The sequence below is a fragment of the Myxocyprinus asiaticus genome, chromosome 44 (assembly GCF_019703515.2).
Source record: "Myxocyprinus asiaticus isolate MX2 ecotype Aquarium Trade chromosome 44, UBuf_Myxa_2, whole genome shotgun sequence".
NCBI classification, from domain to species: domain Eukaryota; kingdom Metazoa; phylum Chordata; class Actinopteri; order Cypriniformes; family Catostomidae; genus Myxocyprinus; species Myxocyprinus asiaticus.
The window spans coordinates 1,434,263-1,459,938 of NC_059387.1; the positions used below are offsets into that span (position 1 = coordinate 1,434,263).

Consider the following 25,676-nt stretch of genomic DNA (forward strand, 5'->3'; position numbering starts at 1 on the left):
CTACACCCAAAACCCCCTCTCGCTGTCATTTTCTCAATGAAACACATTTATGTGGATCTCACCCGGCCAAAAACGGGGAAATGGGCTTTCTTATAAAAGCACGAGATGTAAAGATAATTATGGAAAAACAAGGCAAGATGTAAATCTGTATTGTATTGTAAAATGTTTGTGGAAAACAGGATGCAGGCAGCCATCTCACAAGGCCAAAGAGAATGATATCCAAATGATCCATGACTTGTGGGAAAAGATATGGTTGTTTGAAACAGCATCTGGGGGTGCAGCACTTAATATTGATTATTATTTATTATGTGTTGCTGATGAGGCATTTTAACAATTAAAATTGGTTGCACCAAGTAGTATTGTCCACACTTCTGAAGATTTTTAAAATCATACTAAAGCATTGAGGGCCCAAACTGGCATGACAAAATTATTATGGCAGTGTAAAAGATGAAGTGAGAAGCAGTTTTCCTTCTTAAGATGAGGCTTTATTTTTCCCTCTTTGCCACACCACTTTACAGTTTACCTTTGAGCACTAGGCTAAACACTATCATACACTGCTTTCACAAATAAACTTTCACTACTAAGAAATCCTTGCTCTGGCTCGGCTCTGTCGTGTCCAGTCTCTCTCCCCGACTAAGTGCTGTGTCGCTCTATTTATGCTACTCTCCCCATGCTCACTGAAATTAGAGACAGGTGTTAGACATAATTTAGCTCAGGTGTAAGCGCCCTTACCGCTTTCTCTCTCTCCAGAGAGATGCTTGACCACGCCTCCGCTGCCACATATCCGCACCGCCCGACTCAGGCCGGGGCGGCATCCGGCCTGCCTACCACTCCCCCCCATTCCTGGAAAGGAAGTCGGCGACAGCCATCTGCGCCCCCGGTCTGTGGACCACCTTGAACTTAAACGGCTGAAGAGCCAGATACCAATGGGTGATCCGGGCATTAGTATCTTTCATGCGGTGGAGCCACCGGAGTGGGGCGTGATCCGAGCAGAGGGTGAAGGCCCACCCCAGCAGGTAGTATCGGAGAGTGAGGACCGCCCACTTGATGGCGAGACACTCCTTTTCCACGGTGCTGTACTTAGTTTCCCTTAACGAGAGCTTATGGCTAATGTACAGCACCGGGCGCTCCTCCCCCTCCACCACCTGCGAGAGTACGGCCCCCAGCCCCCTGTCTGAAGCATATGTCTGTAAAATAAAAGGGAGAGAGAAGTCAGGTGAATGTAAAAGCGGCCCCCCGCAAAGTGCAGCTTTAACTTGCGTGCACGCCCGTTGACACTGCTCCGTCCACTGGACCGGATCTGGAGCTCCCTTTTTAGTGAGATCAGTCAGCGGGCTGGTGACATCCGAATAATTAGGTACGAACCTTCTATAATAGCCAGCCAGCCCCAGGAACTGTCTCACCCCCTTTATGGTCTTGGGTCTCGGGCAGGTCGCAATCGCCGCTGTCTTGTCAATTTGGGGACGCACCTGCCCATGGCCCAAGTGGAACCCCAGATACCGTACCTCCACCCGTCCAATCGCGTACTTCTTCGGATTCGCTGTGAGTCCCGCCCGGCGCAGCGATCTCAGAACCGCCCTCAGATGTTGCATATGCCGCTGCCAATCATTGCTATAAATGATGATGTCATCTAAATAGGCAGCGGCGTAAGCTGAATGCGGTCTGAGGATTCGGTCCATGAGACGCTGAAACGTAGCCGGGGCTCCAAACAAACCGAACGGAAGTGTCACAAATTGGTGTAATCCAAACGGTGTGGAGAAGGCGGTTTTCTCGCGGGAAATTGGTGTCAAGGGGATCTGCCAATAACCCTTCGTCAAATCCAATATCGAATAAAAACGAGCAGTGCCCAACCGATCGAGCAACTCATCAACGCGAGGCATTGGATATGCATCAAATTTAGACACCGCGTTGACTTTCCTATAATCCACACAGAATCGCACAGACCCGTCGCTCTTAGGCACTAGAACAACTGGGCTGGACCAATCACTGTGGGATTCTTCTATTACCCCCATATCAAGCATCGCATCCAATTCTTCACGAACAATTTTCTTTTTGTGTTCGGGTAATCGATAGGGGTGGCTACGTACCACCACCCCCGTCTCGGTCTCGATGTGGTGATGGATGAGGTTTGTGCGTCCCGGTAGAGGGGAGAACACATCTGCAAACTCCTGTTGCAACCTAGCAACCTCCGTGAGTTGGCTTGGTGAGAGGTGGTCTCCGCAAATGACTGGGGTGAAGGGTTTGTGTTTTGAACTCACCTCCGGTCCGAGCTCCGCCTTCTTGGGAACTACCGTAGCCAACGTCACGGGAACCGCCTCCCTCCACAATTTCAGGAGATTGAGGTGGTATATTTGACGAGCGTCCCCTCTATCGGTTCGTTTAACCTCATAATCGAGATCTCCCACTCGTCGTGTGACCTCAAAGGGTTCTTTGGCTCTTGGCGAGTAATTTAGAGCTTGATGTGGGAAGCAATACAAGTACTTTATCTCCTGGTGCAAATTCCCTTAGCTGAGTTCCCCTGTCATACAGTCGGCGCTGTCGTTCTTGAGCTTGGAGCAAATTCTCTTGTGTTAGCTGTCCCAAAGTGTGGAGTTTTCCTCTAAGATCAAGAATGTACTGAATTTCATTTTTACTGTTTGAAGGTCCCTCCTCCCAGGCCTCTCGCAATACATCAAGCACGCCGCATGGGCGTCGCCCATACAGCAGCTCGAATGGAGAGAAGCCAGTGGAGGCTTGCGGGACCTCTCGTACTGCAAATAACAGGGGGTCGAGCCATTTATCCCAATTTCTAGAATCATCGTGCACGAACTTACGAATCATGTTTTTGAGGGTTTTATTCAATCCTTCCACCAGGCCATCCGTTTGAGGATGGTATACACTGGTGCGAATCGACTTAATATTTAACAACTCGTACAGTTCGCGTAGTGTCCGTGACATAAATGTTGTGCCCTGATCGGTGAGGATTTCTTTTGGAATCCCCACCCGGGAGATTATTTTGAAGAGTGCCTCCGCAACACTGCGTGCTGAGATGTTGCGAAGAGGCACTGCTTCCGGATATCGCGTTGCATAGTCCACTAGGACCAATACAAAGCGATGTCCGCGTGCTGACTGTTCTAATGGCCCGACGAGGTCCATTCCAATTCTCTCAAAGGGGACCTCGATCAGAGGGAGAGGGCGCAATGGCGCTTTTGGGGTGGCCGGTGGGTTAACCAGCTGGCATTCGCGGCATGCTGCACACCACCTGCGGACATCGCCGCCAATGCCCAGCCAATAGAAACGGGCTATTAGACGGTTCAGTGTTTTCCTTTCTCCTAGGTGACCTGCCATGGGATTATAATAAGCCGCCTGGAATACCATTTCCCGACGGCTCCTTGGAATCAAAAGTTGGGTTGTATCCTCTTTGGTCCGAGTGTCCTGTGTCACTCGATACAACCGCTCATTTATAATTGCAAAATAGGGGTATGAAAGGGCGATGTCAGGCTGGAGTCGTTGACCATCGATGACTCTCACTTGGTCAAAGGCGTGTTTGAGGGTTTCGTCTCGCGACTGCTCCAAAGGGAAATCCCCGTCAGGGAATTCCCTGAGAAGGGGAGGGGTTGCAGCCTCTCCCCCTCTCTCGTCATCATGATGTGGAGCTGTCGAAGACGGCCCCGGCTCCGCCTCCCCTGCCAGAGCATCACACATCACACATCTCCCTATTTTCATACAGGACCCATCCGCGCAAATTCCCTTTAATAAAATTCTAAAATCAGGCCAATCAGTTCCCAAAATCAGCAGATGGGTGAGGCGGGAACTAACCGCGGCCTCCACTCTATGCTTTTCCCCCGAAATTTAATTGTCAGGGTCACCACTGGATACTTGTGAATATCCCCGTGTACACATTTCACCTTCACCGTTTTAGTTGTGACCAATGCCTCGGGTTGAACCAGGCATTGGTGGATAGTGGTTTGATTACAACCGGTATCCACCAACGCTTGGTGAGTACCCCCCTTGACACTTACCGGTTTCTGGTACGCTCCGGCCCGGTCGGGGGCAGCCTGTGGGAGGTCAGAGACCCGCACCACCGTCCCCAGCTCCATCAGAGGGCACTGATCTCGGAAGTGGCTCGGGTCTCCGCACCTCCAGCAGGCCAGCCCAGGCGCTACGCCCACACTTGCGTCGGCGGGTGCCCCCCCCCTGAGGGGGAGAGCGGTGGGGCATTGGAGTAGGGGAAGGTGTCGCCTCCCACACCCGGGGAACTGGTCTCAGGGGCTGAGGTCCTCCTCGTCTGTGTGGGGCAGGAACGGGACCTGGAGAGAGAGCAGAACGAGAGGAGAGAGGGGAGGGGGAAGAAACAGAGGGAGGAGAGAAAATGTAGGAGGATTCTTCCGCCCTCGGGATCGCCGCCATGTGGTCCTCCACAAGTCGGATAGCTTCCTCCAACGACGCCCGGGCGGTGGCACTGGACCCACTCTGCCGTCCCTTTTGGCAATCGATCTGTGAACTGTTCCAGTACCACCTGGTCGATAATTCCCTGGACGTCGCGATCCCCCGCTAGCAGCCATCTTCGGCAGGCGTCACGGAGCCGCTGGGCAAAGGCAAACGGGCGGTCGGAGCTCTCCAACCTCAAGCTCCGGAAGAGTTGACGACTTTCCTCCGGAGTTCGACCAACCCGTTGCAGGATGGCTCTTTTTAAATCTTCGTAGGCCAGGAGGCTCGACGCTGGCAGTTGTTGAGCCGCGAGCTGGGCTTCCCCGGACAATAGTGGGATCAGTCGGGCTGCCCATTGGCCGAGCGGCCAGCCCCAGATCTCGGCGGTCCGCTCAAACAAATCCAGGAAGGCCTCAGGGTCGTCCGCCGCCCCCATTTTCTGTAATGCTGGTGGGGGTAACGGCGTGGGAGTGTCCGGGGTCGCGGCTGAGGAGGCCTCCTGGCTGAGGAGGCTCCGGATCGCCTGCCGGTCCTCGGCTTGAGCATGCAGGAGCTCGACAAACCGGCGGTCTTGTTCTTGTCGGAGCTCAAGCAGCGTCTGTTGGTGGCTCTGATGTAGGCTGGTGAGGGCTTGGAGGATCTCCGCCAACTGGGAGGACTCTACGGGATGACCTCCATCCATCTTCAATGGAAACTTCAATCCCGGGTTTCAGCACCAGTGTAAAAGATGAAGCGAGAAGCAGTTTTCCTTCTTAAGGTGAGGCTTTATTTTTCCCTCTTCGCCACACCACTTTACAGTTTACCTTTAAGCACTAGGCTAAACACTATCATACACTGCTTTCACAAATAAACTTTCATTACTAAGAAATCCTTGCTCTGGCTCGGCTCTGTCATGTCCAGTCTCTCTCCCCGACTAAGTGCTGTGTCGCTCTATTTATGCCACTCTCCCTGTGCTCACTGAAATTAGAGACAGGTAGACATAATTTAGCTCAGGTGTAAGTGCCCTTACCGCTTTCTCTCTCTCCTGAGAGATGCTTGACCTTGCCCCCGCTGCCACAGGCATGTGTTATTTTTCAGGCCATATGTCAGTGTATCATTTTCATGAATTGTGATTGTGTATGCAAAGTTAGTGCTCACTTTAAAACCAAACTGATCTCATAGAATCAAGTTACTATCCATATACAGTGGGGGAAATAAGTATTGAATGCATCAATATTTTTTCAGTAAATATATTTTTAATGAGGCTATTCACATGAAATTTTCACTAGACATCAGTATTAACTCAAGAAATCCGCAAATGTAAAGAATTCACAACATTAAAATCCATAAATAAATTTATGTGTAATAAAGTGGAATGACACAGGAAAAAAGTATTGAACACGCTAAGAAAAAGCAGTTCTCCAAGGCAAGGTAAGGCAAGGATCCAGCTGAAATCCGTAAGTAGTTAGAAAGTAATTATACCTCCTATCTGTGCAAATTAATATCAGCTGGGTTAGTAAATTGATGGTCTATAAAAAGGCTTTTCGTTACCAAGGTGTCACACAAGAAACATCTCATGATGGCTAAAAGCAAAGAGCTCTCCCAAGACCTTCGCAAACCTTATTGTTGCGAAACATATTGATGGAATCGGATACAGACGTATTTCAAAACTTCTGAAGCTTCCAGTCAGCACCATTGGGGCCATTATCCACAAGTGGAAACAACATCAATCCGTCATCAACCGGCCACGCACAGGAGCTCCTCGCAAGATTTCTGACCAGGGAGTCAGAAGAATAGTCAGAAGAGTAGCCCAAGAACCAAGGACCACTTGGAAAGAGCTCCAGAAACACTTGGAGGCAGCAGGTACCATCGTAACAGAAAAAACAATAGGCAATGCACTCTACCGCCATAGCCTCTATGCACGCTCACCCCGCAAGACTCCATTACTAAAGAAAAGGCATGTCGAAGCTCGTGTAGTCTGTGTAGTCTGGTCAGACGAGAGCAAAACTGAACTTTTTGGCTGTCAAACTACACACCAAAATAACACCTGAATACTGCGGCCAATTAATTTCTTCATACAGGAAGCGTCTTGAAGCTGTCATTACAAACAAGGGCTTCTCCACTAAGTATTAAATAAATTTCAGTTAGCGTGTTCAATACTTTTTTCCTGTGTCATTCCACTTTATTACAACTTTATTTATGGACTTTAATGTTGTGAATTCTTTACATCTGCGGATTTCTTGAGTTAATACTGATGTCTGGTGAAAATGTAATGTGAATAGCCTCATTAAAAATATATTTACTGAGAAAAATGTTGACGTGTTCAATACTTATTTCCCCCACTGTATTTAGAAAAATGATTTTATGTTGCTTGTTAGTTTTTCAGCAGTTTCTTAATGAAAGCAACAACAACAATTACTTTTGAAGCTCCGTCCCCCAGACTCTGAATTAGCAGGGAGTACTACACTGATGCCTCATGACCTTTTCCAAAAGCAGTTATCACCACTTCCAGAGTATCTGCCGCATTAGGGGGGTGTATGCTACTCCCAAAAATAGTACATAGCAGGTGGTGCAGCTGTAAATACCTAAAGAATTGAGATCTGTGTGTCCCAAAATGTTGAACCATATTTTCAAAGGATCTGAACACTCCACTCTCATATATTAACCTCCCTCACAATCCACTCTGACCAGCAGAAAGGGGGGTTCCGGTTTCTTCGTTTTACACAAGGAGGTATATTCCTAAGAGATGAACAGTCTACTCTGTTGAACATTTAAACCTTCATGGAGCATTTTAACTGTTTTTTTTTTCCTTTCTTTTAACTGTTTTTCTTAACCAGATAATTACATTAATCGCTGATGTGAATATAAATGTGGTCAACTTTAAGACACAGATAGACGGGCTCCACTGTGAAATCATCACTTCAGGTCAGGAATTTAACATCATGCTCAGGTTTAGGCTATAAATAAATACATGGGAATCACATGTGAATCATGTGGTACATTAACAGACATTTCAAGAAGTGGAAAGTGTATATGATGTTGTATCTTAATGTTACACTTGACAAGCTCCAGACGCGCACAATTAACAGATACCACAAATGGAGTAGAGACCGCGCCAATCTGATCTGAAATCACAACATGCGCATTTTCATTCATAAGGTTTATATTTTAGAAATACTGTCTGCACTGATTCATAAATGATTTGTGATTTTGTATGTTTATTTAAATTGTCGCTTTATCCTTGTGCCTCTTGGATAAGTTCCTTGGTGAAATGTCCTCTGTGTGGCACTAAAAGCGAATTAATCCTTGTGCCTCTTGGATAATCAGTCAAACTAATTTTTTTTTTTATATTATTCGGATGAATCCATTATTTGTTTTGAAGTCATTATTCGTGCCTTTCCAAATAAGGTATTCAGCTTTGGGCACATCCTTATTTACAAGCTTGATCGTGTGATCAAATTGCGCTCAACTAATAGAGCGTTGCACCTGTGATGTAAAAAACCGTGTTATGAGTCATGAAGAGCACACGAGACGACACGTGAGCCGAAAGTGTAATAGAAGCACCACAAAATGCAGTGGTTGCTTCAGCAATTGTGTTTTTCATCACACATTTGCTTTCTGACACTATCAGTTAGGTTTAGGTTTAAGGTTTAGGGTAGGGAGGTCGGTTATGTTGATTTAAAACTCAATAGAGCATTAACCTTAAAAACCTCATCTGTTTTGGAGAACATTTAACTCACTTTTAGTGCCACATAGTGGACATTTCACCAAGGAACTGGTGGAATATGTGTTATGAACCACATAATGTAATTTTACAAAAAATGTCACCACAGTCACATCATTTTCATGAGATCAGGCTCTTAAATATGCCTTATCTCATGAAAATGATGTGACTGTGGTGACATTTTTTGTAAAATTACATTATATATATATATATATATATCACAATCTGTATTAGGGCTGAACAATGAATCAAAATAAAACTGAAATCAAAATATAGCTTAGTTTTATTATTAATCACAATATGGCTAAAAACTGATTTGAATGAAGAAATAGTCTGTATGTGTTGCATGCTTCAAAGTGACGGGGCAGCACTCTGTTCTGTCTGTTGTCTACACATACTTAAAGCACACATGGGGCTCATGATCAATAACTATACACATCTAATGCAATTAAACTTTTTTGTCTTCATATCTAAGTAGCAAGAAATTTTAAATGTTTGTCATATCAGTTCAAATCGCATTCACAATATTTGTCAAAATGTTTCCCAGTGTGATTTTGTTTTACCAAATCATGCAGTTCTAACATGTATTCATGTGAGATTTTACTGTGCATATAAAGGTGTGAACACTCTGAATGTACAGTTACGTTTCCAGTGCTGTTCTCTTCTCTGATAACTCTTAATGTTCAGAATACAGCCGTGCTGTCTTTCTGCTGATGCACTTGCTTCCAATCGACTGACATCAAAGCTGCACTCTTCAAAGCAAACTCTGTGTATGCACTCTGAAGTAAACGTCACCCGCTTGGGATTGGTTGTGTAAAACCCAGAGCTTAGAAGATATACACTTTGAATGTGCGTAATCTTATGGTTTCCTATCAATCACCAAAATGCACAGATATTAGATCTGTTCTAATACTTAGTGAGCTGCCAGCCTAGACAGGATTTTGTAGCATCATAGGTGTGTTCCTGACATGAAGGTTGGCAGCAGAGGGTGGGAAGCAGAATGCAAAAAATACAAAAATGCATTAGAGGCAGCTAGAGCCTGAAAGATTTTAGTCTGTCCCTGAATGTGTTTGTTCAGAACTGCCCAGGTGTTTTGAAGAGAGAGTTATCATGTAAATGTTTGTTATTGTTGCTCAGTAAATTGGTGTTTAATAAGCAGGTGGTTGACTGTCTAAATTATTTTTTAAGTATTTTCTGGTTGTTGGTTCTTTTTGGTATTACTAGTATTTTCATATACTCTTTTAATTCGTCCACCATCTTGAATAGATTTTTTCACTGAGCTTGTTGCAGTAGATTCCCTTCTCAACAAAAGACACAAGTAATTCTGCTGTAGAATTGGGGTAAAATTTACTAACTTAGAAGACAGCATAATGTTTCCGTCTCTGTCTCTTTCTCCCTTCACTTCTGTTTTCCTTTGAGTCGCTCTTTCACACTTTGTGTGACTTAGTCGGTTCTCTGATAGAGGAGAGATGGAAAATGACTCTGGCACATTTACAAAATAATGCCTTTGGTTCAAACCAGGAAAAAGTGACAGCAAAAAAACTTAATCCTCAAATACAGAAGACGTCCAGCATTTAAGTGAGTCCAGATTTATAGCGGTAACTGAAGGCACAGATAGTTCTCAGGGTTGCAGTGCTTTGCCTAAGAGGCATCAGGCCATAAATCAAACCCACCCCCAAGCGTGACTGTCCTGCCAATGCACGGCATTACCTGCTCAGCTGTACAACACACTTCACAATGAGCATTCACATTCTCTATATAAAAGAAGAGTCGACAGTAGATGCAGTTATAATCCAGCTGCAATCACATTCACACATTTTGGAAGATACATTTATCTAAAATCTAAAGGAAGATCGCTTTGAAAAGTTATATATCATACCTCTCCTCACGAAGCCGCATTATTTTAGGTATCATTTATGTTTGTAACACCAAAGATTTTGGACAAATGTGCAACGATGTTTAATTCTTTGGGTTCAGGGTTTGTTCAAATGACCAATCCTAAGTATGAGTAATAGTAAAAGTTATGCTTGCCTTAACAAACACCACTAAAAGCCTACATTTAAGAACACATAACCACGTGTTTTCTTCTACATCATCCTTCTCTGCCTTTTTCTGTCATATTTCAAACACACACACACACACACACACACACACACACACACAAACACATACACATGTCACAATGCAATTCCTTTAAAAATACCTCAAGAAATGTAGATCTAGCCAAAAAAAAAAAAAAAAAAAAATCAGTTTTGTGGTAATAACAGATTTCACCTTGCATTAGAGATTTGTCTCTTGAGAAGCTCGTCTGCGCAGACGGCTAAAAATACATCTGTTCATATATCATCGATACGTTCATTAGACAGAGGACACGAGTCAGGATATATTTGTCGCTGCGGCTTGACAGGGATGTGTCTCTGACATATTAACTCTGTCTAGTGTGTGTGGATGAATGGAAAGGCTTTATAATGCTGTGCAGGAAAGCTGTGGTTTTGATTGTGACAGTGGAACGAACATTCAATACAGAAAAACATCTTGGTTACGTGAAGCATAACCCTGGTTCCCTGAGTGGAAACGAGACGCTGCGTTGGGACACGCCCTGAGTGTCACGTGGTCTGAAGCCCTTATACAATCACGCCAATATATTGGCTGATGGTGCTTAAGCGACGCCCCTAGGGAGCTACATCATGGGCGCTCGCTTTCACACCATCAAGTCTTTCTGCAGGAAGGCTCGAGCCTATGCAGCTGCTAGAGAGTATGGCCAGCTTACGCTGCGTCTCTTTCCCACTCAGGGAACCATGGTTACACGTCACATAACCGAGATGTTCCCTTTCGTAGGAACTCGAGCTGTGTAATCGCACTGGGAACTATATACATTCACGCCATGCGAACAGTAGCTGCCAACTGTCTACGCCCATGTGGCAAGCATATAGTTGCGCACAAGCAGCTGAAGCATCTGAGTAAAACAGAGGGAATTAAGAGTTTATTCCTGTTCCAACAGAGATAACGTGGGAAGCAGGAGTCAAACCCTCGTTCAGATCATAAAATCTAACAAATGTATGCAGAGAGGACCATCCTGCCACCATACAAATGTCCTCCAAGGATGTACATCTAGCCAAAGCCCATGAGGATGCCATTCTCCTCGTAGAATGAGCTTGAATACCCGAAGGTGAATGTAAACCACACGCTTCGTAAGCACTTGAAATTGCATCAATAAGCCAATGAGACAGTCTTTGCTTGGACACCGAAACACCGCTGTTGCAGCCACCAAAGCACACAAACAACTTCTCTGACTTACGCCACTGGCTAGTATGGTCAACATAAACTCGCAGCGCCCAAACTGGGCAAAGCATATGCGATCTTTCATGCTCCTCCTTCTCAAATGGGGGAGGATAGAAAGCCTGAAAATAGCGAAAGAGCGAAATGATGTAAGAACGACCTTGGGCAAAACAGGCCTTAACACCACTTCCTTGAACACCCTGGCACAAAATCCATACATAAGGGATTAATCGACAAGGCATGCAAATCACCAACCCTTTTAAACAATGCCAGTGCCAACAGCAGGGTCATTTTAACAACAGAGTCAGAAACTGGCCCATCCAAACCCCACAGGCTGGATGACCCTCGTATACAGCGCCCCAACCAGTGGAAGAGGCATCTGTCATTATAACTTGACGGTGACACACCTGTCCCAAAGGAACGCCCGACATCAGAAAGCAGGTCCGTTTCCATGGACACCCACTCATCACTTTGAACAGACTGAACACATGCGTCAGTGGTTGAAGTCCCTTTGTGGAGTTCAACCAGCACTGAAGAGATCTCGCATGCAACATGCCCAGGGGAATGACAGCGGACGTCACGATCATGAGCCCCAAAAGTCTGTGAAATGTTCTCGCAGGGAGAACGTGTCCCACTCTGAACATCACTAGACACCGGCAGAATGACAGAACGCAAACTGGAGACAGACGTGCCTGCATCGCCTGCGAATCTTGCTCCACCCCTAGAAACAGAGTCTGTTACCTTGGCAACAAGACACTTTTGTCTAGGTTACACAAAGCCCTAGATCAAATGGCTGAGAATGACATCTCGATGTTGGAAAGCCAAAGTCTCCGAGTGGGCTAGCACCAACCAATCATTGAGATAATTCAAAATGTGGACACCCTGAAGCCTCAAGGGCATCAAAGCCGCATCCATACATTTTGTGAAAGTGCATGGTGCCATCAAAATTGATACGCTTTGCCCCCGAAAGCAAATCTGAGAAAATCACATGTGCTTCGGCACAATCTGAATATGGAAATAAGTGTCCTTCAAATCTATTGTCATAAAACAGTCCCCCGGCTGCACTTGTGACATTATTTGATTCTGAGTCAGCATTCTGAATTGACATTTCATTTGATTGGAATTCAAATGTCTTAAATCCAGAATGGGACACGAGCCACCATCTTTTTTTATTTATTTTTTATTCTTGGGACCAGAAAATAACGGCTGTAAAAGCCTCACTCTCTCTGAGAAGGGGGAATCTCCACTATAGAGAGAGAAAGAGAAAGGCTGAGGTTGCTCCTCCATTGCCTTTTTCATGTGCATTCTCCCAGAATGACACAGAAAAAGACAGTAGGGACAAAGGGGCCAATTTGTTTCCTTACCTTCAACAACGAATTCTCTCATACAGCGTTTTTAATAGCAAAGGCTCAAGACATGCATCTCTTTTGCACGCTTGTTCATCAGAAAATGGCCGCCGAGCTAGGCCTCAGAGCATGTCTTATGAGACTTGCGCCTTCGCTAAAGGGGAGGGCGACAAACACGAGGAGGAATCCGATGTCCGTTCGCACTCCAATCTTCACAGACACAAAGCTGAAAATCCCAAACTGCCCCTACACATGGAGCTCCAATCTGGAGACTGTGGAACTGGAACAAGAGGGGATATCGCCTCGTGGTGAGAAATTGCGAGCCTTGAACAGCGCCGTTGTCCCCGTTGGACACTTGTAATGTTTGGAAAAAAACACATTAAAATTGCTCTGAAATTACGCTGTATAAAACAACACTAGTCGCTTCTTAAATTCCATCCTGTGTTGCCACTCAAAAGGGAGAATAATAATGATTCTCGCTTCAACGTGGGTCGTTGGTACAACATGGGCCAAATGAGATCATGCACTGAAGAACAGAAAATCTGACTCCATGGCATGAAAGCGAGCACCTTTATGGAGCCCATGACTTAGCTCCCTGATGACTTAAGCGTCATCAGCCAATAAACTGGCATCATTGCATAAGGGCTTCAGACCACGTGACACTCGGGGCATGTCACAATGCAGTTACGCAGCTCGAGTTCCTACAAAAGGGAACACTTATTAGCTGTATAATCTTTGTGATGTTTTGACTAGGCTGTTCTGTTCATCTTTCCCTTCATATTTTAGCTAGATGCGGTTGCTTAAATGTTTGCGCGCGCATGCACAGTTCACTGCTGAAATTTCAAGAAATGATACTGGGAACACTTTACAATAAGGTTCCATTTGTTAACATTAGTTAACAATATTAGTTAACATGAACTAACAATGAACAACACTTTTACAGCAATTATTAATGTATGTTTATGTTAATTACGACATATACTAATACATTTTTAAAATCTAAAGTTGTATTTGTTAACATTAGTTAATGCACTATGAACTAACATGAACTAACAATGAACAATTTAATTGTATTAGCTAACAATAAGAAAGCTTAATAAATGCTGTAATAAATATATTGTTAATTGTTAGTTAATGATACCTAATGCATTAACTAATGTTAACAAATGGCACTTTATTGTAAAGTGTTACCATGCTATTTTATGTGGTCACATTATATGTGGTTACAGCTTTGCAAAGTATGAATATTATTTATTGTTAGTAACCCTCGGCATAACCTTCAAGTACTACATTATTTTAACCCTACAGTTATAGTAAGTTTGAAATTGTTACACTTATAATGAGTAAATTATGTAGTATCACTCAGTGTAAGTGTGCGTTGTAATAAATGACTTATAATAAATTAATAATAATTATTATTATAATAACCCATGACATTTCTTTTACAAAACATGTTTTGAGCCAACCCTGTTAGATTCCAAATGTTCTCGGATTAAATGTTATAGGGTTGAAGATCAGTGAAAATTGGCTAATAATTGTCTTAGCACCTTGGCACACTAAAGCATTGCCTTATTTACAGTCAGTATTCTTGTGCGTTGTGCAAAGAATATTTTTCCCCCATATTATATAATTTTCACATGATAGATGAACTATTAAGATACACAAGATTCTCCCTGTACACAAATGACTGCACCACCAAGGACCCCTCTGTCAAGCTCCTGAAGTTTGCAGATGACACTACTGTCATCAGCCTCATCCATGATGATGATGAATCTGCATACAGAAGGGAGGTTGAACAGCTGGCTGTCTGGTGCAATAAAAATAACCTGGAGCTGAACACGCTCAAAACGGTGGAGATGATAATGAACACCCTAACATTGACCCCACTCACCATTCTGAACAGCACTGTGGCAGCAGTGGAGTCATTCAGGTTCCTGGGCACTACCGTCTCACTGAACCTGAAGTGGGAGACACACATTGACTCCACTGTGAAAAAGGCCCAGCAGAGGTTGTACTTCCTTTGCCAGTTGAGGAAGTTCAACCTGCCACAGGTGCTGCTGATACAGTTCTACTCAGCAGTCACTGAGTCTGTCCTCTGCACTTCAATAACTGTCTGATTTGGTTCAGCTACGAAATCAGACATCAGAAGACTACAAAGAACAGTTCAGACTGCTGAGAGGATTATTGGTTGCCCCTGCCCTCCGTTCAAGAACTGTATACTTCCAGAGTGAGGAAAAGGGCTGGTAAAATCACTCTGAACTTTTGCCTTCTGGCTGGCGCTACAGAGCACTGAGCACCAGAACCGTCAGGCACAGGAACAATTTTTTCCCTCAGGCTATCCATCTCATGAACGGTTAAAACTGTCCCATTGAGCAATAATTATGTGCAATATAATCTTATTGTGTATTTCTATATATACTTATATTTTCTATTCACTTTTTATTTGTATTCTATTTGTATTATTATTATCTCTGTATTGTTGCTGTATTGTTTGTGTACTGGAAGCTTCTGTCACCAAGACAAATTCCTTGTATGTGTAAGCATATTTGGCAATAAAGCTCATTCTAATTCTCTGATAAAATAAAACTTTTCAATAGATTTTAATTACTTTAAAGTACATTACTCAGGTTACACATATTTGTAAATATTGTATTAATACTAATATTATTTGTGTAGAATACGTTTAAAACATTATGTTCTTATGTAAGTCTGCTTGTGTTTTTGTGACAGTTGAAGGATGTGCGCCCCATAAAGTCACTGTAAGGGAGGAAAGTGTAGTGTTGAGAGTGTGACTTGCATGAGACAATGAACAAGGAGAAGATATAGACATTTTAATTGAGCTAAAAAAAAAACTAAAAAAAAACTTGTTGGCAAGAAAATAACTTGCAAGTACTTTATAAGTACTGTGATTACTGTTTTGATTAAGTTTTCAGTAAAGCAAAATCATTAAATTTTTAGATAAGTCTTCAGCAATTTGTAGCTGATTTCTTTTGAGTAACTTACCTTAACACTGCTAATGAAAGGAAACATTCAAATTTGCTGTTATTTCTATAAAAAAAACAAATGTAAGCAATGCTTCATTTCAAAATATATTTTGAATTATGTACTGCATAGGGTTAAATGAATATTCCTGGTGCAATTCAAGTTAAGCTTAATCGGCAGCATTTGTGGCATAATATTGATTACCACAAAAATTAATTTTGAATCATCCCTCCTTTTCTTTAAAAATCAGCCACATTGACTTCCACTGTAAGTGTCTCACAGGAACACAGATTTTTGCTTTTTTTTTTTTTTTTTTTTTTTAAAAGGAGGGACGAATCAAAATTATTTTTTTGGGATAATCAACATTGTGCCACAAATGTTGTTGATTGAGCTTAACTTGTATTGAACCTGGAATATTCCTTTGAATCTATCAAATAATTTGACTGAAGTTCAGTATTAGGCTAAGTCATGAAGACACACAGAACACTCAAATGAACCATTCATTCTCAAATTGTGTTTAATAAATAATCTCTGTGTGTCATCTCCAGATCTCAGCATCACAGTCAGCTCTGCTCTGCTCCGATGTGTTGTGGGACGGCTGACAGGATGCGTCTAGCAGTGCGTCTCCTCCCGTCTCTGCTCGATCTCTCCTGGCGTCCACGTCCTCGACTGTCTCGGATCAGTCTGAATGTTCTGCTATTCACACTCATGTGGTTCCTGCGTCTGTATCTGCATTACTGCAGTCAGTGGCTTTACCTGCAGAGCAAACACATCCCCATCAACAGGTGAGACACACAGTCTCGAACACATCATTATTCCACACACACAGAAATATTCCAGCAGATCATACGCTGACCTTTATAAATGTCTGCTTACAATATAGTTGGCTAATTTATACTCACTGGCCAAACAGGCTACTTTTTGATCGCCTAAAAATTTATGAAGCAATGCACTGTTTTTGTTCTGTTCAGGTGTTCATATGGTGATATTGCTCCTGTTTGTGCACATCCTGGAAACTTCTGACCTCGGAAAGCTCAGCTAATTGAAGAATCAATTTATTGGTTAAAACTAATTCAATCTGAATTTCAGATTGATTGAATTCAAGATTCAGTTCAGAATTATTTGATTCAATTCGATTCAATTCAAGTTTCGGTCTGAATCCATTTGAGATTCAGTTACAGATTCAAAATGATGCCATTCAAGATTCGCTTCGATTCAATTTGAGATTATTTCATTCAATTTAAAATATGAACCCTTTAGAATTAATTTGATAGCAAACTGAATCAAAGCATATCAAATTAATTAAATGTAAGATTCAATTTAAGATTTGATTCAAGATTCAATTTGATTCCATTAGAAATTCATTGAAAGATTTGCTTTGATTCATGCAAGTTTAAGCTTTGCTTGCTTAGGATGCTCACTTTGTTCAGTAGGAAAAAAAAAAAAAAAAACCTTGTCTTCTTGGATTGTATAAATTAGGCTTTACACACACACACACACACACACACACACACACACACACACACACACACACACACACACACACACACACACACACACACACACAATTATTCACACAGCTATTTATACAGCGGTGTTGCTGAAGCGTTTTGTGACTATGGTTTGTCAAGCAACTGTTTTAAAATAGTTGAACAACAGTCAACCTACTTTTGAAAGAGGAGTTTACTACAAACTACATATGAAAGTAGCTGACTAAACTGAATCATTTTTAAAGGTATAACTGATTATTTATGTATTTATTCTGACAGAGTGACAGATTTACAGTTGAACGGATCCATTTGAACCAAATACAATAAATCTAGAAACACCCTAATTTATATCATTTAAAAAATAGTAGCCAACAGTAGCTTTTCACTAAACTAGCATTACAAAAAAAGTTGTGAAATACCACACACATACCTGTGTCAGGTTTTGAACCAGTTCATTTACATGAGCCTATAATACAAACTGCATGAATAAACTGGTTCACTTAAATGAATCTGACTTCACAACACTACACGTTAGTAACACCACACACCGTGATGCATGTGCTGTTGACATGTGTAAAAGTATATGCACACACATACACAACTTTTATAAGACTCCTCTAAACATTTACAACCCCATGGAAGGAACGTCATCAATTTCAACATGCAGACATACAGACCTGGAAGTGAGCATTATTTGGAAAGAATTTCTCTCGTTTTATTGTGTGGACAGTTTCATCATAAACCCTGTGCGATACAGCCGTGTTGTTCTATTTTGCATATGTTGTTAATTTAATTTATCATCCAGGAGTCGTTCAGTGAATATTCTTTCGCGCCAGCTTTCCTGTTGCCAAACAAATTTGGTCATTAAATCACAAAGATGAGGGGATATAGAGACAGACAGATGAGGAGAAGCCAGTGAAAACACAGAGACGGGGTCAGAGGCAGATGACATGTTCCACATGTCTGGCCGTTCTTCCGCTGCGAGCGTTTCTCTAGAGCTAGTGACCACAGCGGCGGTCAAAGATCAGCTGTAGACTGACAGCACACACACACACACACACACACACACACCCTGCAGTCATTAGTGATCATTCTACCCCACGCACATTGCAATATCCCAGCATTCTCGCAAATACCACCCCCCTTCACTCACACACACACACACCCCCTCCAAACACAGCACACAACATCCCAGTGCTAAATGAGTTCCACACATCTACACAACAACATGTGTGGATTTTATTGTACCACAAGCATGTGGAAAAACTTCTTTATGAAAACAGGTCCTGCTGTAAAAACCGCAGCGAGTTCAGTCAGGTGACTTCATCTGTTGACGTCATTTACAGTAAAGCATTCTCTAACATACTTGGAGTGAATATATTTGATAATAGAATCAAATCTAAAAAAAAAATTGGACAAACTGAATCAAAGCAAATCTCAATTTGAAATCAAATCTCAAGTTTAATCAAATTGAATCTAGAATCAATTCAAATATCTAATCAAAGCAAATTTCAAGCTGAATCTTGAATTGAATCAATTCAAACTGAATCAAAGTTAATGGACTCGCATGGAATCTCTAATGGATTTAGATCAAATCTTGAATGGAATCAAACCAAATCTTTAATCAAATTGAATAAAATGTAATCTCAAATTTATTCAGAGCAAATGTTGGATTGAATCTTGAATCCCAAACTGAATCCAAGTGAATCAAATCTTATTAAATCTCTAATGGATTCAAATTGAATCTTGAAATACAATGTAAATCTAATCAAATCTCAAACTGAAGTCTTGAATTAAATCTCACATTTATTTGAAGCGAATATTGAATTGAATCTTTAGTAGGGATGCACCAATCCAATAAGTGGATCGGTATCGGCTCCGATACTGAAGCTTTTAGACTGATCAGGTATCGGTCCGACAAGCCCGATCCAAATCTGTTACTGTCAAGCTCCAAAAATGACGTAAAAGAACCATAACACCATTAAAGCAGTTCATATGACTCATGCATTTTATTCAAAGCTCTGTGAATCACAAAAAGCTGTGTTTTATAAGTAAATATATAGTAAGCGCACCGCCAGCGCGTTAGTGAATGGTGCTGCTCTGTTGACAAACTCACACACAGGCTGGTGATGCACTCTCGGCTATTTTTAGCCTTCACAGCGGTGCACAATATTTGAGCACTTCTCAAGAACAACATCTCAGATGTAGATGCTCAATAGTTTGGTTCACTTATAATATGCATTTAGAACAGAATTGAAAACTAAGTCAAACAGAAATGTTTCAAACTGAATCTATTCAAATTTGGCTGGGTTGTATTTGACAAAAATGTCTCAAATATAATTTTAATTGAACTGATTTGAAACATCTAACCTATAATAGCTATTGTGAAGCTTCATGTGAGGATAGAGGTCTGTCTTTATCCGGTCTAAATGCTGGAGAGCAACCCAAGAAATTAAGGGTGTAAGAGAGAGAGAGAGAGAGAGAGAGAGAGAGAGAGAGAGAGAGAGAGAGAGAGATTAATGCAATGAGAACACATGACACTCCCTCTTAACACAAAGATATGACAGCTCAGGTTCTGTCTATGATTTAAGTTTAATATTCTTGTTGATTTTGCTTTTGTCCTGTCTTTTATCACTATGGATGTGGCGTGATGATTTCACTCACACACCAAGTGTTGATCTCTTGGAATTGGCGGACTATGCCACCCTGGGAATTACACCTAGGGAATGTTATCAATTAACCCTTAACAAGACACACAGGTTCATGGTACTCAACAAAATGAAGGCAAAGAGGTGGGGTAATGGTCAGGCAACTATTGGAAAAGCCAAATCAGATTAAACACTCAATATTTATTACAAACTCATTCCACAGTACGTGGAGAAATCAGAGGGTATTAGTTACAGTTGCACTGATCTTATAAACCACATTTGAATGATTTGAATAGAAAACATCAAAACAGAAACAGGGGCGGAGACTTACCATGGAGAGGCAGACTATCCGGGGGCGTGTTCCTGAACCAAAGAACCACTCGTGCAAACACAGCAAGCAAAAAAGCAGGTCAACCTAAATATGCAGTGAAAAGGAAACAGCATGCAGTGAGGGAAAACCCACCACTAGGTGACTAGCCTCCCCAAATGGACTGTCGAGCTCCTGCTTCTAAATCAAAAAGGAAAACATCTAAAATCAAGATAGAAACTAAAACTAATTGCAAATAGGATACCAGTTGGCACCAGATCACCACAAGGAGTAGACAGAATCACCAGGCCCAGTTAGAGCAGAAAAAAAAAACACACACACACACACACACACACATACACATATAATCAATATCACATAAATCCATGGAAATCAAACTGAAAACATAGACAAATGAGAAAATGACATCAAGCATAAGAAACAACCACTCATCAAGTTGACAGAGGCACCAGAATAAAACACAGCAACTGAGGGGAACAAGGTAAAGACAGGAACCATAAAATAAAAAGAATCAGGGAAAACCATAACAAACTTGGGATCACCTGCTACCTCAGAAAATGGAGCCTAATTCTTAAAGGTACAGGACTCTTAATGGGGAACATCCTTAAAGGGGCAGATATCAATACCACCACATGGACATAAATGTCAGTTTAAATAAAAATCTGATTGGCTTTGTTGCTTTTAAAGCCTTTGTACAATAGCTGATATACTCACACATGTAATCGAACATTAATTCAACTCTGTTTTTATGTGTCACATGTGCCTAACATCAATCCTTAACCATATTAAAATCAGTGTAACACACAGCATCATGTGGTTTATTGCTCTAGTATACAGTGTAATGAAATTGTCTTGCAACTTTGATTGTGTTTTGGTCAGGTTCGGGTTGTGTGCGCACACTGTGGTTCTGGTGTATCAGGGCTCACTGCTGTCCAGCCTGGAGGAAGTGATGCTGGTGCTGCTCGGCCCCGTGACCTTGAGTGCAGCTACGCTGCTGCTGCTCGCGATCAGATGGGGCTGTCAGCGTGCGTTTGGCTCAACGCCCTCCTTCCTGTCAAAGTTTATCACAGCTGCGGCGCTGTGGACAGCGCTCCACCCTCTGGCACTCTTCACTGTGGATGCCGTCCTGGGGGTAAGTCACTTAAAATAACGGGCACACTTCTGCACTGTAAATAAAAGTTTCACATTATCTTAGCAAAGTCACTTTATGAATAAAAATGAATGTCAGAGAAAGAGTGAGACAGAAAGACAGACAGACATATAGATACGGTAGATCTCACAAAACCATTTTTACAGTGTAGGTCAGGGCTTCCCAACGTTTTGTTAGCTGAACCCCTTTAACCTAAATAATTTACTTGAAGTGCCCCTTTTCTTAATACATTATAATTAACACTTTTATATTTGATTTATTTATTTATTACTTATTTTATTCTTTATTAAACAAAGCATTGTTATCTCTATCAAAATCTTATGAGCCACCTGCAGTTCCCTCATGAACCCTCAGAGGTTTGGTAACTCCTGCTCCAGGTCACACTATCCTCATGCGTGCCTTATTTTGTAGATTTATAAGGCCAATAAAAAGCAGGCTTATATTGAGTCTGACTTTGTTCAGGCATACTTTTTTTTAGGATTTGATAGAGATGATAAAAAGATTCATGCAAAACAACCAAATTATGTTTATCTTAAGATAAAATGGGTGTAATTGATCAATGAGACTGTGGTATCACCTCTTCTGAAGTGGGAGAGTGATGATTTAGTAAACTGTGTGCTTGTGTTTGGCCAGCGTTTGTCCTACAGCGCAGAGGAACCATTGGCAGATGCTGCTAAACTCTATTGGCATTTCTATCGGACAGAGCAGTCTGGCACAGCAGGCATCATCATCACCCTCTTCCTGTACGCCGTCCACTTCATCCTGTCCCTCACTGTTTTTTACGTTTACTTGCTCAGGTACAGTACACTGAAAACACACACAAAGTCAAAAGCTTGTTGAATTGCTCTTGATTTATCCCAGTGATTTGACGTCTAAGAGTGTCTTTTATTTATATGTCAACCCTCATGTCACTGCAGATTATTTCTCAAACTGAATGAATGATCTGCCAGTCCTGTAAAGTATTGGAAATTAAGTAATCATTTTTTTTTTTTGTGTGTGTGTGTGTGTAGCTTTAATGCATTTTCACAGTCTTTAACACTTACGGTACATACATTTTTTTTTTTTTTTTTACTAATGTTAGGTACAGGGTTACCAACATTCTACCAGCCAAATACAGGACAACCAAACGCCAACCCCCCCCCCCCCCCCCACCAAATAAAATGCATTGGCGGGACATTCTGGGGCCATTCACACAAACACCTCCTTGTGCTTAAACATAGGCAGATGCACCACAGAACTCAGGTGTCTCGATATGCATTTTTAACAGTTGAAGTAAAGTTGACAAAATGTCTTAAAAATGCAGCGCTCCTGCACGTGATGCTTAGAGAAAAAAAAGCAAGATGCAGCACCGCGGTCAAAGAGCCATCTAGAGCGTTTGCATAGGAAAACAATGGAAAAATAGCACGAACTGACGCAAATATATGTTCGGTGTGAACGGCCCCCAGCGCGCAAAATCAAAATCTGTTTAAAACAACGGTCAGGGTGAACTAATTTTCTATCAGTCTTCAGTTTTAATAACAATACCTTTGAAATGAATAAAGCTGCAATAAATGGAGACAATTATTTTTCTGTTAAGCATTTTCTTCCCCATAATAGCCTTTTCTATTTTTAATGCTCAGCAAAACATGCTTTCCATTTAATATTGGGCTCATCAATTTGTAAATAGTATATGAATAATGTGCTAATAATATATATCACTAAAACATAAATTTGCCCTTTCATGATCACTGTCTTAGTAATGCAAGTCTTAGTAATGTCTGAAGCAACCATGTATTATGTTTTTTTATGGTGGAGAAAACGCTTAACATAAAATAGTGTAGGCTATTTCTCCTTATTATACGGCTCTCTGGAATACTCGATTCTGATTGGTCAATGGCACCATCTAGTGGTTTGATATTTCTGAGGAACAAACGCATATGGAATTTAGCTATTCAGCGAGGGTTAGGGTTAGGGTTAGGGTTGGGTTAGGGCTAATTTCTTCTCACATAATTTCAATGCAAATTAAACTTTCATGCCCATTTATTTGTCTATTTTGTTATTAGCCATGAAATAAGCGGGATAATATACAGTCAGCCAGTTGTTATCGGAAAAAAAAAAAAAACACAGCAGAGTGATATAAGGATAGTAAGGTAGTGAAGTACTTCATAAGAAATTCAGCAATTATTATTATTAATTATTTAAATTTTGTAAACTTGAAAGTTGAAATGACTCTGACGTGTGACTTCGACAGAAGCATATACAGTATCATCACAACATAACAAAGCAAAAAACAAAAAACAAACAAAAAAAAAACCATTAAAACACTTAATGTTAAAAAAGGTACAAGACTGTGTACTTAACATATTTAATAAGGGAATGAACTACAATCCCATGAAGCATTGCAAATGTTGTGATTGGATTTAAAAGGATGGAAAAATATAAAATATTGGTTTAAAGTTGTTGATTATAAATGAAGAAAGTAGTCCAGGTTCAATCCTAGACAAGCCCCCGATTATTTTACATGCAGCCACAGCCAGACACAACATAAATGGACCAAAACAAAAACACAAAAAAAAAACAATGTGGATTCGGCCACCAAGTTCAAGTGGACATAACAACATACATCATGTACAACACAAATTTACACATAACAGAAAGCAACAAGTGTCATCTTAGTTGGAAGAAATATGAGCTGGATGAGTTTTTTTGTATCCAGACAATAACTGATGCTTCATCCAGAAACTGTACATTTCACTACAAGAATGAAGATGCAGTTCATTCTGCCATTGTGTTCTTCACTGTCAACTTTTATGTTTGTGTGTGACCTTGTTGGTGGATGTGTCAAAAGTGTCACAACACTGCAGTCCACATGAGCCACAGTCTGAGATTGTGCTGGTGTATTTTTGCCACAGAACCCCTGAGGGACATCCGGCCAATGAAGTCCCTTCCACCAGCATAGAAGCATCATAAACAGACCTTATCAAGAGCTTTCTGCTCATTACTGCCATCTGACAGCCAAGTGTTGATGTAATGCACTTTGATTTAATACTCTCATGAAATTACAGAATGAATAATCAGAGAAATGACATGAAGTCGAGCTGAAATCACCTTCACAGGGTTTGTTAATGTGTGACGGACTTAACGGTCATTGGCTTTTCTGAGTACATGGCCAGATACCACACTGTTATGTGTTTTAGCTTTACAGTATTCTCTTTTGTTAGTTTTTGTTTTTGCTTTTTCTATTTTGTCATACTAAAGATGTAATTTATCAGGTAAAACATTGTGAGTGATGTAATCGAGTGAATCTCCGGACTTTAAAACTACTTATATTCTTATTTAGCAATAAACTTAAAATTATTATTATTATTATTATTACTTTTATGGTATAATAGGGCTAAAGGCTTCACAGGGTAAAAGGCTCCTTTGATTTTATTTTCTCCCAAAATACTAAATAGCAACAAAAACTACCACAGCACTTTCCTGAACACCTGTTTGTCACTATACACTGGAAAACATTGCGTGTAATGTCTAAAGTTTGATTTTGAGGTAATCTGATCTAACATTTGATAATTTTTAAAATGTTGCAAATGTATGTAGCTAATGAAAATCACTGCAATTATAATTTCTTTTGAGACAAAATATTTATTAATCATTTTCAGTTTTGTTTAAGGTCATTAAATCAAACATTTTCCAATAACTGTCCAATAAGTGAAAGGATAGTATTTGGGGTAAAAAGCCCCCCTGCTGCAGGTGCTAAAGGCCCCTATTAAACACATTGTTTTTCTGAAAAATGTTCAAAGTGGGCTCACATTCACTCATCCAATCATAATAGAGATAAGTTTGTTTAAAGAATACTTGAGATGTATAAAATGTCAAATGTGTTTGAAATTAACAGGAAATGGGTGACATTTTCTGAAGTAGTTATTCTGAATAAGCATTATCTTAATTTGTTGAATATATGTGCAGCAGAGTTTGAAATGCATTTTATGTTGATGCATGTAGCGTAATAGTGCAGGTATTAAGTTAAAATGTTGATTTATCAATTAGAGAAAATGTTTTTTTAGTTAAAGACCTAGTGAAAATTAACCATGGTTTTACTATAGTAATAATGTAGTAAACATGACTGCTGTCACCAAGGTTTTCTTTGCAGAAATCATGGTTTTGTTACAATTAACCATGGTTTTACAACAGTAATACTGTAGTTTCTATATAGTAACCATGAATATACTATATATTGTAAACATGACAGTAACCATGTTGATTTTGTGGTTACTAGTTTTTTACTACAAATACCACAGTTAATCTATGGTTACTGTAAAACAATTATTTTTATTCAGGGCAAACCTGTTGAAGTGTTTGTT

The 25,676-nt window shown here is 41.1% G+C and overlaps 1 protein-coding gene across 1 annotated transcript in view; it reads left to right on the plus strand.

Annotated features, from left to right (window-relative positions):
* The window catches only part of ofcc1 (orofacial cleft 1 candidate 1), a 180,593-nt gene that overhangs the window by 90,844 nt on the left and 64,073 nt on the right, over positions 1-25,676 (plus strand). The window contains exons 12-14 of the mRNA XM_051686771.1: positions 16,269-16,505; positions 21,066-21,318; positions 21,970-22,133. Coding sequence (XP_051542731.1) covers positions 16,269-16,505; positions 21,066-21,318; positions 21,970-22,133 — 654 coding nt within the window. The remainder of the gene's footprint in view (positions 1-16,268; positions 16,506-21,065; positions 21,319-21,969; positions 22,134-25,676) is intronic.